The sequence below is a fragment of the Sciurus vulgaris genome (assembly GCF_902686455.1).
Source record: "Sciurus vulgaris genome assembly, chromosome: 11".
Taxonomy (NCBI): domain Eukaryota; kingdom Metazoa; phylum Chordata; class Mammalia; order Rodentia; family Sciuridae; genus Sciurus; species Sciurus vulgaris.
The window spans coordinates 69,808,256-69,823,910 of record NC_136472.1 but is presented as its reverse complement, the minus strand read 5'-3'; the positions used below and the strand labels follow the sequence as shown (position 1 = coordinate 69,823,910).

The 15,655-nt window shown below is 36.5% G+C and overlaps 1 protein-coding gene across 8 annotated transcripts in view; it reads right to left on the bottom strand.

Moving 5' to 3' along the window:
• The window catches only part of NUP98 (nucleoporin 98 and 96 precursor), a gene marked incomplete at its 3' end in the record, with an annotated part of 131,561 nt that overhangs the window by 13,897 nt on the left and 102,009 nt on the right, over positions 1 to 15,655 (bottom strand). For 7 of the 8 annotated variants that reach the window (XM_079104680.1, XM_079104681.1, XM_079104678.1 and 4 more), the window contains 6 exons: positions 12,230 to 12,412; positions 11,214 to 11,367; positions 8,864 to 9,293; positions 6,641 to 6,870; positions 4,742 to 5,008; positions 68 to 225 (listed from right to left, as the gene is read on the bottom strand). In XM_079104680.1, coding sequence (XP_078960806.1) covers positions 68 to 225; positions 4,742 to 5,008; positions 6,641 to 6,870; positions 8,864 to 9,293; positions 11,214 to 11,367; positions 12,230 to 12,412 — 1,422 coding nt within the window. Of the gene's footprint in view, positions 1 to 67; positions 226 to 4,741; positions 5,009 to 6,640; positions 6,871 to 8,859; positions 9,294 to 11,213; positions 11,368 to 12,229; positions 12,413 to 15,655 lie in introns of those variants that run through there. The other variant, XM_079104685.1, reaches the window with a different exon arrangement.

Sequence of the window (15,655 nt, the reverse complement as noted above, 5' to 3'; positions counted from 1 at the left end):
TGTGCAATTTACAACAATGTAGTTTATAAGAAAATTGATGTGAGATTATAGTAAAAGGGGACAATACCGGTTTTCCAGCCAACAGGGCAAAGATGCGCAGTCTCTCATCCTGGATGAAGCAGTCAGCCTGGAGCTGATGCCAATCCACCAGTTGCATGGTGAGCAGCTCCCGAACCGACTGGCTACCCACCAACTGGGATAAAAGAAGGGCAAGACGATGATCACCTATAAGAGAAACAAGTTCTCTGGTGATTACTAAGGATTTATGGACTTGGTGAAACACTTGGGGGCATTACCCTTTTTATCTTTTCCACCCCTCAGGAAGGAAGACTTACCACCCATGACTACTTCCTGCAGCAGTACCAAAATACTAACCAAAAATTTACCATTGAGCAGGGACTGTAGCTCAGTAGTAGAACATTTTGCCTAGCTCTGGACCTGGGTAGGATCCTCAGTATCACAAACCAAACCAAACCAAACCAAACCAAAAAACCCATTTTTTGGTTTTTTGAATAGAAAATCAAGTAGAAATACTTGAGTAAAACCTAAATTATATATAGATAGCATATCATGTAGAGATCAATGGCAGATATACTACTTCTGTGACCCTAAGCACATGGATGAAAACATTATCTAACTGAAAGGTCTGCAGTGAAAAATAAGATGGAAGAATTAAAAGCATGCCCCCCCAAAAAAGAAAACAAAAACCAAAAAAACAAAAACATGCCCAATTAGAAGGCACCACATATGACATGTAGAAGTGGGAGATGCAAACCTAAAGAAAAGAAATATTTGTGCCTAGTATAAGGCGAATGGGTAAGTTTTTCATTCCTACAGGTCCCATAATTTCTCTTAGAACTTTTTTAAGTATAAAGGACTGGGACAATAAAAATTCTATTTAACTGAAATGTGAAGGAATAGGAATCCCAGTTTATTCAAATTTCTAGGTAAAAAGTGATTTTCAACAAAAATTTTTTGTTTTAGCTCGTATTACAAACCTCCTAAAAGTCAAGATTCTTTTTCCTTTTCTGCCTGGATCAATGCTTACATAATTATATAAGGTACTGTCCCTGCCAGAAGTTAAAGCTCTCATCTCAAAGGGGTTCCAACGCAAATTAGAGTGGCCTGCTTCAAAGAAATCATGTATCAGAAACACATGTGGGAATGTGTTGTTAGGCCAAGTTATTTCCCTAAATGCATATAGGTAACAAGACCATGAATGGACTATGATTCATGCACTAAGTACTGCAGCCCACTTGACCATGAACTGCTAGTATTCTGGGTGACTGATAAAAAAGAAAAAAAGGGGGGTTAGAGTACCCCGGGTTCAATCCCTAGTATAAAACAAAACAAAACAAAACAAAACAGAACAATAAAAAACCCATCATAGCTTGATACATTCATTAAGATGTCTGCTCTGATCACACAGCTAACCAATCAGCTTCTGTTGATCCTTGACATTCTAAATTGACTTTACCACTGAAAATATACTCAGCCAACGGCAGACTTCTAGGATACTTGTTTAAATAAATTTTTGTGTATGGTATGAGGTAAGGATCTAAGTTAATCTTTTCTGCATGTGAATATACAACTATTCCAGCATTATTTATTGTAAAAAGTATCTTTTCCACATTTACATTGTCCTTGTACTTTAAAAAAAAAAAAGAAAGAAAAGTTAATCCAGGAATGCTTTGCATATCATGGCTGTAATCCCAGTGACTCAGGAGGCTGAGGCAAGAAGATCACAAGTTTGAGGCCAGCTTAGGTGATTTACCAAGACCCTGTTATCAAAACAACCACTACCACCACCAAACAAAACACACAACAACAACAAAACAAGACTTGTGAGTGTAGTGTTTCAGTGGCGAAGCACCTGAGTTCAATCCAAATACCTCCTCTAAAAAAAGAAAAGTTAATTGAGTAGAAGTGAAAAGATTCTATATTTGGATTCTCATTTTTGTTCCATCAATTTATATGTGCACCCTAATTATTTTGGTTATTATATCCTTGAAATAAGCAAATATTTTGAAATAAGCAAATATTGAGTACTCTTGAGTTAGCTTTTCTAAAGAAGGTTCTTTGCATTTCCAAAGAAGAATCAGTTTTCAGCCAGGCACAGTTGCACATGCCTATAATCCGAGTGATTTAGGAGGCTGAGGCAGGAGAATCATGAGTTCAAGGCCAGCCTCAGTAACTTAGCAAGGCCTTAAGCAACTCAGCCCTATCTCAAAAAAAAAAAAATAAAATAAAAAAAAAAAAATTAAAAGGACTGGGGATATGGTTCAGTGGTCAGGTGCTGCTGGGTTCAATCCCCAAAACATAAAAAGTTTTGATTTTTGCCAAAACACCTGTTAGACATTTTAATAAGGACTGTATTGAATGTATAGATTAATTTGGGGAGAACAGACATCTGAGGTTTTCAGATCAGTGTTTCTCAGCTAGAGTGATGTGCCTCTCAGGGAAAATCTGGGAATGTCCAACATCATTTTTTATTGTTATAATTTCAGGGATGCTGCCAAATATACTAAAAATATAAAAATCTGGCAATGTCCAAGACAGCCCCCGCCATAAAGATGACAAACAATGCTAAGGTTCAGATGTATCCTAATAACCTAGAATGTCTCTCTTTATTTGCTGAAATCTTTATTTTTCCCAGCAAAATATATACAATTGCACTACCGTGATTACATTTACAAGTGCTTTACTCTGAACTACAACCCCAGCCCTACAATTTTTTTTTTAAATTTCATTTTTGGATAGATTGTTGCTGATTAATAGAAACATAACAATTTTGCATACTGATCTTGAATCCTAATACCTTGCCAAACTAGGTTTGGTTCTAGTACATTTTTGTGTATTCCTTAGGCCACCTGCAAATAAAGATTCTATCCCTTCCTTTTTTTCCCCTTCCCTTTGGTGCTGGGTAGCTCACCATTGAGCAACACCTCCAACAATCCTTTTATATTTTGAGACAGATTCTCAAAATGAGTTGCTTAAGACCTTGCTATCTTCCTGACTCCCAAGTCCCTGGGACTATAGGTGTGTGCCACTGCACCCGATTCTACCCCTTCCTTTCGATCTCTGAGTGTTTTTCTTTCCTGAACTGGCTACAACATTCATGACAATGTAAACAAAAATGGCATTCCCAATCTTAGGGATAAAACACTTAAGTCTTTCATCATGAAGTATATTAGGTGTAGCTTTTCCATAGTTATGCCTGAATATCAGAGTAATAACGGTACCACCCAATGAGTTGAAAAGTATTCCCATTTTTATTTTCTGGGATTGTCTATAGAGAATTGGTATTGTTTCTTCTTTAAGCATATAGCATTCACCAGTGAAAATGTCTGGGCCTGGGCTTTTCCAAGAACTAGCTCTTTTGGAAGAACTAACTTATGGTTTTATTATTCTATGTCTTAATTTTTTTTTCATTGATTTTTGCTCTAATCTTCATTATTTCTTCCCTTTTTCTAGTTTGGTCCTCTTTGTCTAGTTTCTTTAGTTGGAAGCTTATTGATTTGAGGTCTGTCTTCTTACAGGACAGATGCCAGGTAATGTTAGTTGACACTGTTCATCATGTTCTCTATTTCTTCTTTCCTATCTTTTTCTGTGGTACTGAGGATTGAACCCAGGGTCCTGGACATGTTAGGCAAGTGCTGTCCCACTGAGCTACACTCCCACTTATATATTATTGATTTTCTCCTTAGTTTATCGAGTTTGTAGTTACAAAAGTGGAAGTAGTAAAGAAAAAGTTTTTAGAAACCTGGAAGTCAATTCCTAAGGACCTGACTTTTAAGACCTTTTCCCACTACATGTACATGTTTTTGGTGATTACAATATTATTTGTGTGTGTGTGTGGTAGTGGGAATTGAAACTAAGAGTGCTGTACCACTGAGTTATATCCCTAAGCCCTTTCAGTTTTATTTTGAGACATAGTCTTGCTTAACTGATGTGGCTGGTCCTGAACTTTCAATTTTTGCAGTGGAAAACAAAACAAACAAAACCCCCCCAAAACCACCAAGTGAATAGCTCAACCTAGAGTTAAAACTCTAGATGTTCTCTGTAGGTACCTCTATACCTAGATGTGTTCCAGGACGGCCTCCACACCCACAAATTAAATGTGCAAGACAGATGTTAAGGCCACTGCTCCCTCTGTCCTCTGCAGCCTCCTCCTGCTGTCATCCTTATCTTCCCTTCTCCTTTGTGGAAGCATTTTTTCTTTTGGGGGTGTGGTGGTAGTCGAATTGAAATGTTCTACCACTGAGCCAAACCCTAGCCCTTATTTTTTACTTTGAGACAGGGTCTCCCCGGGTCTCCCTGTTACCTAGGGACTCACTGAGTTGCTGAGGATGGCCTTGATCTTATGATCCTCTTGCCTCAGCCTCTAGAGTCGCTGGGACTATAGGAGTGCATCAACATGCCCAGTCCTTTTTATTTTTTATTTTGAAACAGGGTCTTGCTAAATTGCCCAGGCTGGCCTTGAACTTGTGATCCTCCTGCCTTGGCTTCTTGAATAGTGTCTGGCTAAAATACTTTTAATTAAGTAAATTTAGTGTTTAAGATTCTAGAGAGACATTTAAGAGAATAAGACATAGTCCCTATTCTGGTGGAATCAGCATTCTTCCTGAGAAGCCCATACTTAGTATTCATAGGTTATAAGACAAGACACATTTACAATTAAGAAGTAGGGGACAGTGAGTAGGAAGTAGTCAGAAGCATAAAGGAGGACCATATTACCTACCTGACTGCTGTGCCAAAGAGCAGGCTTCACTAATCCTACTGCCTGTGAGGTAGCTGAAGACAGCCTCTACTGGGTTGTCTTTTCGGGTCAGGGAGACTTCTTCTTCAATCTGAGGAGCGGCAGTATGGGATAGCCAGCGAGAGAATGCTCTTCTTCGCTCCAGAATCTGAATGTATTCACTGGGATCATCCAACTGGCTGTCAAGCTCCTTCAGGTGGCCCCATAGGGCTTCACATAGTGTCCATGTCAGGCTCCAGTACTTCACAACTTAGCAAAGGACAAAAAAGCAATGCTATGACTCAAAGTCTTACAATAACTTCAGAGAGGGAATCACTCTATAAGGGTGTAAGAAATACATAAGTTAACACCACGAATATCACCTCAAGTTGATTACCCTGAATGTGTCTCCGTATCATTCAGCTTTGTCTTAAAAGTTATGTGATACAACTACTTGCTTACTTGATGTATCAGAGGTACAAATGTAACCCTGGTCTTTAAACAGGTTCCGGTAGCCTAATTATGACGAATTTCATCTCATGGGACAGAGAAAAGATCCTTTAATTTCATCAAATTCTGTCTTAAAAAAGCTTTAAGAAATGTAAAGTCCTCTGAATTTGCAAGGGATTATTCTATTCTGTTATAGGCACAGCCTAAAACTTATTGGGTGTAAATGATATTGTTCAGTCACTCAAGTGTAAACCAAATTTTTAAAACAAATTTTTTTGACCTTTATATATTTATTTATATATGGTGCTGAGAATCAAACCCAGTGCCTCACACTTGCCAGGCAAGCACTCTACCACTGAGCCGCAATTTCAGCCTGAAATCGATTTTTTAAAAAAATAAATTATTTATTTATATGTGGTGCTGAGGATCAAATCAAGTGCCTCACACATGCAAGGCAAGAGCTCTAACACGGAGCTATAGTCTCAGCCCAAGAGTAAACCAAATTTAATCTACGCATCTATATACTATTTAACTTCAATTTGCAGTTAAATACAGAGATAAGTGATTGCCCAAAGTTAGAAATAATATGTAGCAGAGCCAGCCAGGATTCAAATACAGGTAAGAAGTTCAATTTCATTCTTTTTCTTTTTTGGTATTGGTGATTTAACCCAGGGGCACCTTACCATTGAGCTATAGCCCCAGCTCATTTTTTAAAAAATTTGACATTGTGTCTCACTAAGTTGCTGAGGCTGCTGGCCTTGAACCTGCAATCATCCTGTGTCAGCCTCCCAAGCTGCGAGGATTACAGGTGTGCACCCAGCTAACTTCATTCTCTTAACCAGAATGCTATGTTGCCTCTCAAGAAATAATGATGCTAATAAGAAAGGTAGCCCTGTTTTATCAAGCCCCTGACAACCATGTCTTGGGAAGATAACATATATGTTGGAAAAGAATAGGTATGAGACAGTGAACAAACACACAGAGCTCAACATAATAAACACGGTCCCAAGTGTATAGAAATGGACCGTTCTAAAATATAGAATTTTTCAAAAACTTACTAAACATGTAGTTTATAAAATCTTTCTACTATTCGAAAGAGGGGAAGAAAAATCCAAGTCATTTGACTGGTTACAACTCTTTGAACAAGGATTTATATTTTAAAAGGCCTAAGAATAGGGCTGGGGATGTAGCTCAGTTGGTAAAGTGCTTGCCTTGCAAGCACAAGGCCCTGGGTTCAATCCCCAGCACTGCAAAAAAAAAAAAGCCTAGGAATAATTTTAAATGCTGACAGTATTATACTTGGGATTGTGTTTATACTAATTAAACTACAGAAAAGTATGAGCTTAGGCATTCACTTACTAGACTGGTGGAAGGAAATTTGTCCTCCAAGAAGCATACTACTAAACCCTTTTTCCTGGGACAGCAAATGTTAGGAGCACATTGTATACTTACTTTGTGTTTCCAATAATTCTCTAGATGCTTCCTTAACCCAATCTGCATAGTCATGAATGACAGCAACTCCTGGATTGGGGACAATGAGAGGACACAGTTCATCCACATGAACAGTGCTATGTTTTAATTTAAGCTCCAGAGGTGTCTGGTATAATTGCAGGTCTTCATCCAGCTTCTTTTGTCTCAAACTGAGTTTTTCCAAATGAACTTTGAATGGGGACTCAGTAAGTCTATAATAAACAACAAATGAGGAATAAGATAGAAAATGAGATAAGGCAGAAGCTAAAAATTTTTTATAACCAAATTTATGTGTCTTCTTATGATTACAAACAGAACACAAAACATTTCACTGTGATTTTTAAAGGAATTTTGTAATCTCAAAATCATCAAAATCCACTGAGAATAAAATAAACTCATGCCCCAGTATAAAAAAAAAAAAAATCATTCCTAATGTTGAGCTATATTGAACTCATCTAGTATACCGAGTAAACAAATTATCTAACCCAGGCATTTAAGATCCAAAGGGTTTATAGGCCACGTTGGTTATAACAAGCTTGGGACTTGTGTAGTCAAGACTTGGAATTGGTTATAGAATGTGTTGATTGAAATTCTATAAAATCCAAAGGCAAAAAATTATTGCAGGATACCTACAAATACTTAGGTATCAAAAGTCATGAAGCTAAGCTTATAGATACTAAACAACAGACTCTAAATTTAAATGAGAATATAGTCAATTTGGCCTGGATGCAATTTTTAAGAATGTTAGTAGCCAGGTGTAGTAGCGCACACCTGAATCTCAGCGACTCGGTAAAGGCAGGAGGATGGTAAGTAAATTCAAAGTCAGCCTCAACAATTTATCAAGGCCCTAAGTAACTTAGGGAGACCCCATGTTTAAAGGGGGAAAAAAAAAAAAAGAAAAAAGAAAAAAGAGAGAGAGAAACAAAAAAGAATGACATTAACCACTTTCAAATTATCACAAAATCAGGTTTATTCTAGAACTAATCACTGTTATCTGTGAGGTTCATGAGATGCAGTTGTTTATATTTTTTAAAAAATCAACTTTGAGGGCTGGGGATATAGCTCAGTTGGTAGAATGCTTGCCTCCCATGCATGAGGCCCTGGGTTCAATCCCCAGCAAAAAAAAAAAAAAAACAAAAAACAAAAAAAAAACTTTGAAAACTAAGAATATGTAGTCATCTTCATTTAATCTGCAGCAAAGATAGCACAATGTTTTAATTATAAAAAGTAAATAAGAGGGTTGGGGTTGTGGCTCAGTGGTAGAGCACTTGCTTAGCATGTGTGAGGCACTGGGTTCAATTCTCAGCACTGCATATAAATAAATAAAATAAAGGTCTATCAACAACTAAAAAGTACATATATATATTTTAAAAAGCAAATGAAAATTTTACATATTTTGCATAGAGCTCTGTTAACTATCAGAAAACTTTTTATATCATCTGTTAGGCACAAATAATTCTATATAAAGTACATATAGAATATAACAATGAATCCCATCATTATGTACAACTATAATACACCAATAAAACATACAGGGGGGAAGGATTCTAATAATGAAGGGCTATCAGTATAAAAAAGTGCATATAGAACTGTTATGTACTCATACATAAATATTAATTGTGGAGACTGTTTAGAAACATTATATGCTACCATACATATAACATATATGAAATACATATCAATAGTTTATATACCCACCTTATAAAATCTAAAATACAAGAATGTGCTTAATTGAAACTATCACATATATTATGAAATCACAAACATCTACGCAAAAAATTAGAAAAAATGACTAATGCAATAACAATGTTAAAGATCCAAGGAAGTTGGAGTATTAGCATTAGGTCTATTACTTTCCTAACTAAACTATAATGATTTGGTAAATATGAAATGCTTCATAATTTGATAGTATAAATGGAGCTATCTTATTATTTTAGTTCATAATTATAAAAATGTCTTCTACCTAAAATTGTGCTAGGAATATATCTAGAAAGATCACAAAACGGGGGTCTCAATCTTGGGTTTCTCGATAATGAATTTTTTTCCCCTCACCTACACATTGCCTTTCTCAAAAAACATTAAACATGAACAGAGCTGGGCAACTCTCAATGGCAAAATGCTTGCCTAGTACATGAAAAAGCCCAATTCCCAATATGAAAACCAACCAACCAACCAAACAAAAAACCATCAAGAAGTGTAACTCACGATTTAACAACTACTGGATTGGGCAAGAATCCATATTCCACAGAATCAGCAATGTGATAATTTTCCAGTTCATGACAGCCATTCAGTTGTTCTCCACTATTAGCGAGAGTCCAGTTGGGGCCCCAACCAACTCGAAATGATCGTCCCATGAATAGGGCCATGTCCATCAAGAGTTTTCCCTTGCCAAATGTAACAGACTTTTCAAGAGGGACTAAGCCTGGTTGCCTGCGTGTACCCACTGTTTTCAACTGAACCTCAGGGGCTGGACTGGGCACTGTAAACACAGTGGTCAAGGGTGGGGGGACAGACCAAGGCGATGTGGATGGGATATTCATTAAAGACGCTACTCTGGGAGGGCGACATTCTTGCACAGAGGCACTTGGTGAAAGAAAAACTCCACTTGTAAATTTTGATTGTAGTAATCCACCAGCTGAAACAAGGGGGGAAAATTCTTAACAACATAGTCATTGTTTCTTGAACAACAACAAACACAAGTCAGGCTTAAATTAGTCAATATTTTACCAAACTAATTAAATCAGATATGGATTACCAAAGAGTGTTAAATTAGTTTTTGGAGAAATTATACTTTCAAACAGGAATTCAAGGCAAGAATTTTAGTGATGATGTCAATAACAATATAAACAAACACTACCACTACTAGCATTACTACTACTTCTGAAAAATTTCCTAGCACTTACCCGCAGACTGTATAAGCCATTTGTGTACATTATTTCATTTTACTCTTTTAACAACTTTAAATAATATGCCTTATTATCAACTTCGCTTAAAAAGTGAGAAAACTGGGCTCAGACCAAATTCACTAAGCTACCAAGTGGTAATAACTGAGAGTTAAGCTCAGACAAGTCTGGCATCAATGCTCATGCTTTACTGGAATCTGACATGTAACCCTTTCTTAGTTCATATTAAATAATATCATCAAAACTCAAGTTCTTACCCTCTAATGCTCAATGCTAGACTTAGGGACGAAAATATTCTGAGACATCTTTTAACTGCACATATGCCTTTCTGAAGGACAGTACTTATTACTGCTTTTTCAATTTTACATGGTTTCTGTCTTAAAACATGCCGTTAAGAGTTACTGAAGTATGAGATTTCCATGTAGTACCCATTATGGAAAAGATTATTAAAAATAGTTAGGGCTGGGGAGATAGCTTAGTCAGTAGAATGCTTGCCTTGCAAGCACAAGGCCCTGGGTTCGATCCCCAGCATTGCAAAAAAAAAAAAAAAGTTAAATGGGAGGCTGGGGTTGTGGCTCAGGGGTAGGGTGCTTGCCTGGCACATAGGAAGCATGGGGTTTGATCCTCATCACCTCATTAAAAAAAGAAATAAATAAATTTTTAAAAACTTAAAAAAATTTAAATGGGAACTGGGGATTTAGCCCAGTAGTAGAGGGGCAACATGCAGAAGGTTCCAGGTTTGATTGCCAACCAATTCCGCAAAAAAAAAAAAAAAAAAAAAATCAAATGATGCTTTATCAATTAAAAAATTTCTGTAGTTTATAAAAAGAACACACAAAGGAATTGAAAAATAAACTGTGAGGTTTTTTAAAATTTTTTTTTTAGCTGTTGATAGACCTTTATTTTATTTGTTTATTTATATGCAGTGCTGAGACTCGAACCCAATGCTTCACACGTGCTACTCGAGCACTCTGCCATTGAGCCACAACCCCAGCCGCTAAACCCTGAGTTTTTAAGACAACATAAAGAGATCTCTCTCTGAGAGTTCCTTGACTTTCAAAATGTTTTCAAATTGTATGTGCTTAAGTTCTTCATTGACATCAACATTCTATCTCCAATTATACTAGAAAAGGAAAAGCTTAAAATCAACTATGTAATCACTTCCCTAGGAAACTGGGAAGGTTTAGGGAAAAGATGATGAGTTTTGTGCACCATGGAAAGCAAGATTCATTAAGAAATCATTGAGAGTGCATGGCCTACACAAAACAAACGTAGCACAGAACAACTTGCTGAATATCCTTAAGCAACATGTGATAAAAATTAAGAAATCAGAGTTGACTATCTAATCCACATTCACATAAGTATGTGAAAACCATGACCCCTGAACAAAGTATAAATGCTTTTCTCCATACAACTTTTGCATCTGTATCAACAGAAGAAATATGAAATATGAAACAGAAATATGGTTTTTAAAACTTGGCTACTACCAACAAATATTTAAGAGAGTACAATTTCTTTTAGCATTCTTATGTCATAGATATAGCTGTTATGGTATATTTGCTAGAGACAGTCACTGAGCTTAGATGATACTTGAAAAGCAGGACTTGATGACTCCACATCGTTCTTGTAAAATAATACATTTTATACAGTACCTAGTGAACGGGATTTCGATGAATGGGATGCTGAAATGGGGAGTCTGGGAGAACAGATTTCTTGAGAAGTATCTCCTTTGGAAGAAAGATGACTGAAGTGTTGATCCATTGTATCTACATCTTCTTCGTCAGCAAGCAGTGATGCTTTCATGATCTAAAAAGGCAATATCTATAGAATAAGTGTGTTTCCCAGAAATAAAAGGCCATAAAAGAAAAATGCAGTTTATACCAACCAAAAAAATTGCTGCTGTTTAGGTTGTGTTGTCTATTTCTGTTAACTATTATGTTGTACGTGCCTGCAGGACACAAGTCATATTATTCTCCACTGTTTTGTATCTACAGTGTGCGTCTCACCAGAGTCTGACATACTGTAGTTGCTCATGTTTTCTTTTTTGTTTGTTTGTACAGGAGATTAAACGGGTCACCTAGCCATTAAGACATATCCCCAGCCTCGCTAAGTTGCTCAGAGCCCAAGTGGCTGAGGCTGGTTTGTAATCCTTGTGCCTCAGCCTCCGGAGCCATTTGGGAGTAAAGACATGCTCTAGAGCCAGCCAGTTGCTCATGTTTTGCTGAATAATTTTAAAAACAAACATAAGCCAAAAGCTAAACTCATAATAAAAAGGCATGAACCAGGCAAAGGAGAGACAGTGTTCAAAGAAAACTGTATCTACCACGTTTTTAAAATTTTTATGTGGAGGACTTTAGAGAACCTCAAAACTAACTCATGGAATAGGCAAACTAAGATTTTACAAGGAAAAAAGAAATCATTGCTCCCAGTTGCTAAATGACATAGTCTAAAGTCATAGGGGTAATAAAGTACAAAATTTGAATTAGAACCCAGCTAATATAAAATCAGAAGCCCTAACTTCTGATTTTCAGTATAGGATTCCCACCCAGAATGGGAAAATAAGGCCCAAGTTTTAAGTACATAAAACAGGAAGAGGCCTGATACTATGCAAGAAAGATAAAATATTAGTTTGGCTTTCTATCATAAGAAGGGTGGATTAGAACTTCACCTGTAAGACATGTGGATTAATTCCCAGTGAAGATGCAATGTGTGTTGAGGCAGACACAGGTTCCTGATCCTCAGGCACGCTCTCTTCTAACACGGAATCCAAAACTGGCTCCTGGGTGATATCTACCATGTCACTGTCCAGTTCTACAACCCTCCCTAACTGTTCCACCTCTGGGCTCTGGCTCTGTAGACAGTAGAAAGATCAGGGAAGCAGCATTAAATTAGACCAGATAAACACCAAGTTTCTAGATCAGATTTAGTTTATTCAGAATATGATCTAGCAATATTAGATTCTGCCCATTCTATCATGAGGTGAAACAGCAGATTTGCCAGAGGATTTAACATTAATTATCCTTCCTCCTACAAGTACTTGGGCTCCAAACGAGGATTTATGGACCTAAACCAGCACCATACTGAAACAAATAGTGGTTCTCAAAGATTATGCCTTACCTGATTTAGCTATCAACTATAATTTTCTGATTTACACACTACCCTCACTTGGTCAGAAACCATTGGGAAGAGAACAAAAGGTACAAATAACAAAGTCTCTAGTAACTGCTTTTTCTTCTTTTTGGATACTGGGGATCGAATCCAGGAATACTCTACCACTGATTTACATCCCCAGTCCCTTTAAAAAAAAAAAAAAAAAAAATTCTTTTTTTTTTTTTTTTTTTTAAACAGGGTCTATACCAAATTGCTTAGGCTGGCCTCAACTTGGGATCCTCCTGCCTCATTTAACCAAAAGTAGCTGAGATTACAGAATGTCCCACAGAGCTCAATTACAGTAACTATATTTTCTTTCTTTCTTTTTTTGTACTGGGAATTAAATCCAGGGATATTTTACCACTGAGCTAAATCGCCAGCCCTGTTTATTTTTTTATTGTGAGACAGGGTCTCACTAAGTTCCTTAGAGCCTCTCTTAGTTGCTGAGGTTGCCTTGAACTTGTAATCTTCCTGACTCAGACTCCTGAGTCACTGGGATTACAGGTGTGTGCCACTGTGCCCAGCATTAACAATATTTTCTTAAAGAAAATATTCAGAAATAAATTTCTAGTTAACACAGTTTTGGGTTTGCAACCTTATGTTTGGAAATTTATCTTTTGGGTGAGTAAATACATAAATTCAGTAGGTTTTATCTACAGTACCATGCAAGATATGAAGACTCATATAATTTCTCAAAAAGGATAAATAAAGTAATAATATCAGTAATGATTCTAATTTAATCTGGGAATAATCCTTTTATATTTGAAAGAGTGGAAATATATTTATATTTATTAAGAAGTTTTAAAGATATAATCATGACAGTTTATGATCAAAAGATAAATGCTCATAAAGCTGAAACATTATAAAATAGTTGTTTCAGTGCAAATTCACTTCATGTCCTAAACTCAAGTAAGACTGGCTAAATGTTAAGTTACTGAGTCAATTTATGAAATACTTTCAAGCCAATAAGTTCTATCAATTATTTTTCTTTTTGGTACTGGGAATTGAACCCAGGGATTACGACTCAGCTACATTCACAGTCTTCTTCTTTTTTCTCTTGTTTAATTCTGAGACAGGGTCTTGCTAAATTGCCGAGGCAGACCTTAACCTTTCAATCTTCCTGTTCCAACCCCCTGGGTTGATGGAATTATAGCATGTGACACTGTGCCCAATTAATTTCCTTATTATACAGATTATTATCCTTCCACAATTTCTGACTGATTTTTCATGAGTGGCTTAATTCATGCTCCAGCTCAAATGAATGCTATTCTATGACATATTTTTTAAAAAGTTTCCATGATCTCTTTGGACAAAAAATAAATAAATAAATCACCATTTGTTAACTTTTTTAATTTCATCATCAACTGGATATCAGTTACTACTACCCTGCATTCCTTTAACAAATGTCCTCACTGAAAGAATGACTGTTACCATATACAACTGCAGAGAGACAGGTATTAGACACAAGGTGAACTGACATTTAAGATGTGAATAATGTCAGAATGCTCTAATGAAACTGATATTGATTGAAAGGCACAGATGAAGGTCAGATGTGTAGCTCGGGTGATGAGAGGGCTTTTTTGGCATATGCAAGGCCCTGGGTTCCATTTCCAGCACTGCAAAAATGTGGCAAAGATGAAACTGTATTTTTAATAGATTGGAGAAGCTACTGGCAGGTGACTACTTTTATGCTTTAAAATCCTTGGGATGAGCCAGGTGTGGAAATGCAACCCCGTAATCCCAGTCACTCTGGAGGCTGTGGCAGGAGGACTGCAAGTTCAAGGCAAGCCCAGACATCTTAGTGAGACCCTGTCTTAAAATAAAACAGAAAGAAGTGAGGAAATAGATCAGTGGTAAAGCATTTGTCCAGTTTATTCCAAATTTTTTTTGTGTATGCTCTGAGAATGGAACCCAGGACCTTTAACATGCCAACCAGGAGCACTATCACTGAGATATAACCCCAGTTACAACTCACTTTTAAGAAAAGTCCTAATACTCCCTATTTTCTATCAACCTGCCAGTTATGACACCCTTCTCTATTTGGCTCCCATAACACTAAGGATATTCCTCTTTTATATCATGTATCAGACTTATAATTTCTTGCATATATATATAGCCCAAAAGACTGTCAAGGCTTTAAAACAGGGATTACGTTTTACTGTTTTCCGTATCAATCATAAACCACATCATTCAGTTAAGTTCAGCACTCACTGAATACTTGCTTATTTCTACTGCCTAATGTAGTACCTGGAACACAGCAGAGAAAGCAATTAACTATAAAAGACAGAAACAGTGAGGATGGGCAGGAAGAAAAAAAGAAGGGAGAGGATGGCTCCATCTTACTACACTACTCAACAATGGAATAACACTAATGGCAAAGAGATGCTCACCTATAACACATTAGGCAAAATGAGAGAATTTCATCAATAACTAGATGAGACTGAAAGTACCCAGCATATCTTTATCAAAAATGCTAATGATCAAGGTTTTATTTGCTTCTCCTTTACACATAAGACCTCAAAGTGTAAGATATCATCTAATAAGTGAAGGGGGGTAGGGAGTTACTATAAAATTATGAGGATCAGGAAAGCTTCTGGAACCCCCATATGTATATGTGAATTTGTTAAAGTATATCTAAGAAATTGAAATAAACTTCCTAAAAAAGATTTTTTGAGAAATTTTAACAGACCAGGTACTTCTTCGAAGCTAGTCCTGGGAGGAAAGTTGAACCAATTAAAAAACAACAACAACAAAATAAAAGATGGTGTAGAAGAAATTAAGAAGTAGAAAAAAGGCCCATGGGAGATGTGTTTGAAAGAAAAGCTCATGTAAGAAGAAGCTAAGATATCGTTTAAACTCTCCCTTTCCTACAATGTCATCTCTTTAAGATGGAATCACATTTATTTCTAAATTGTAGCAAAATACATTATAAACACTAGTTACA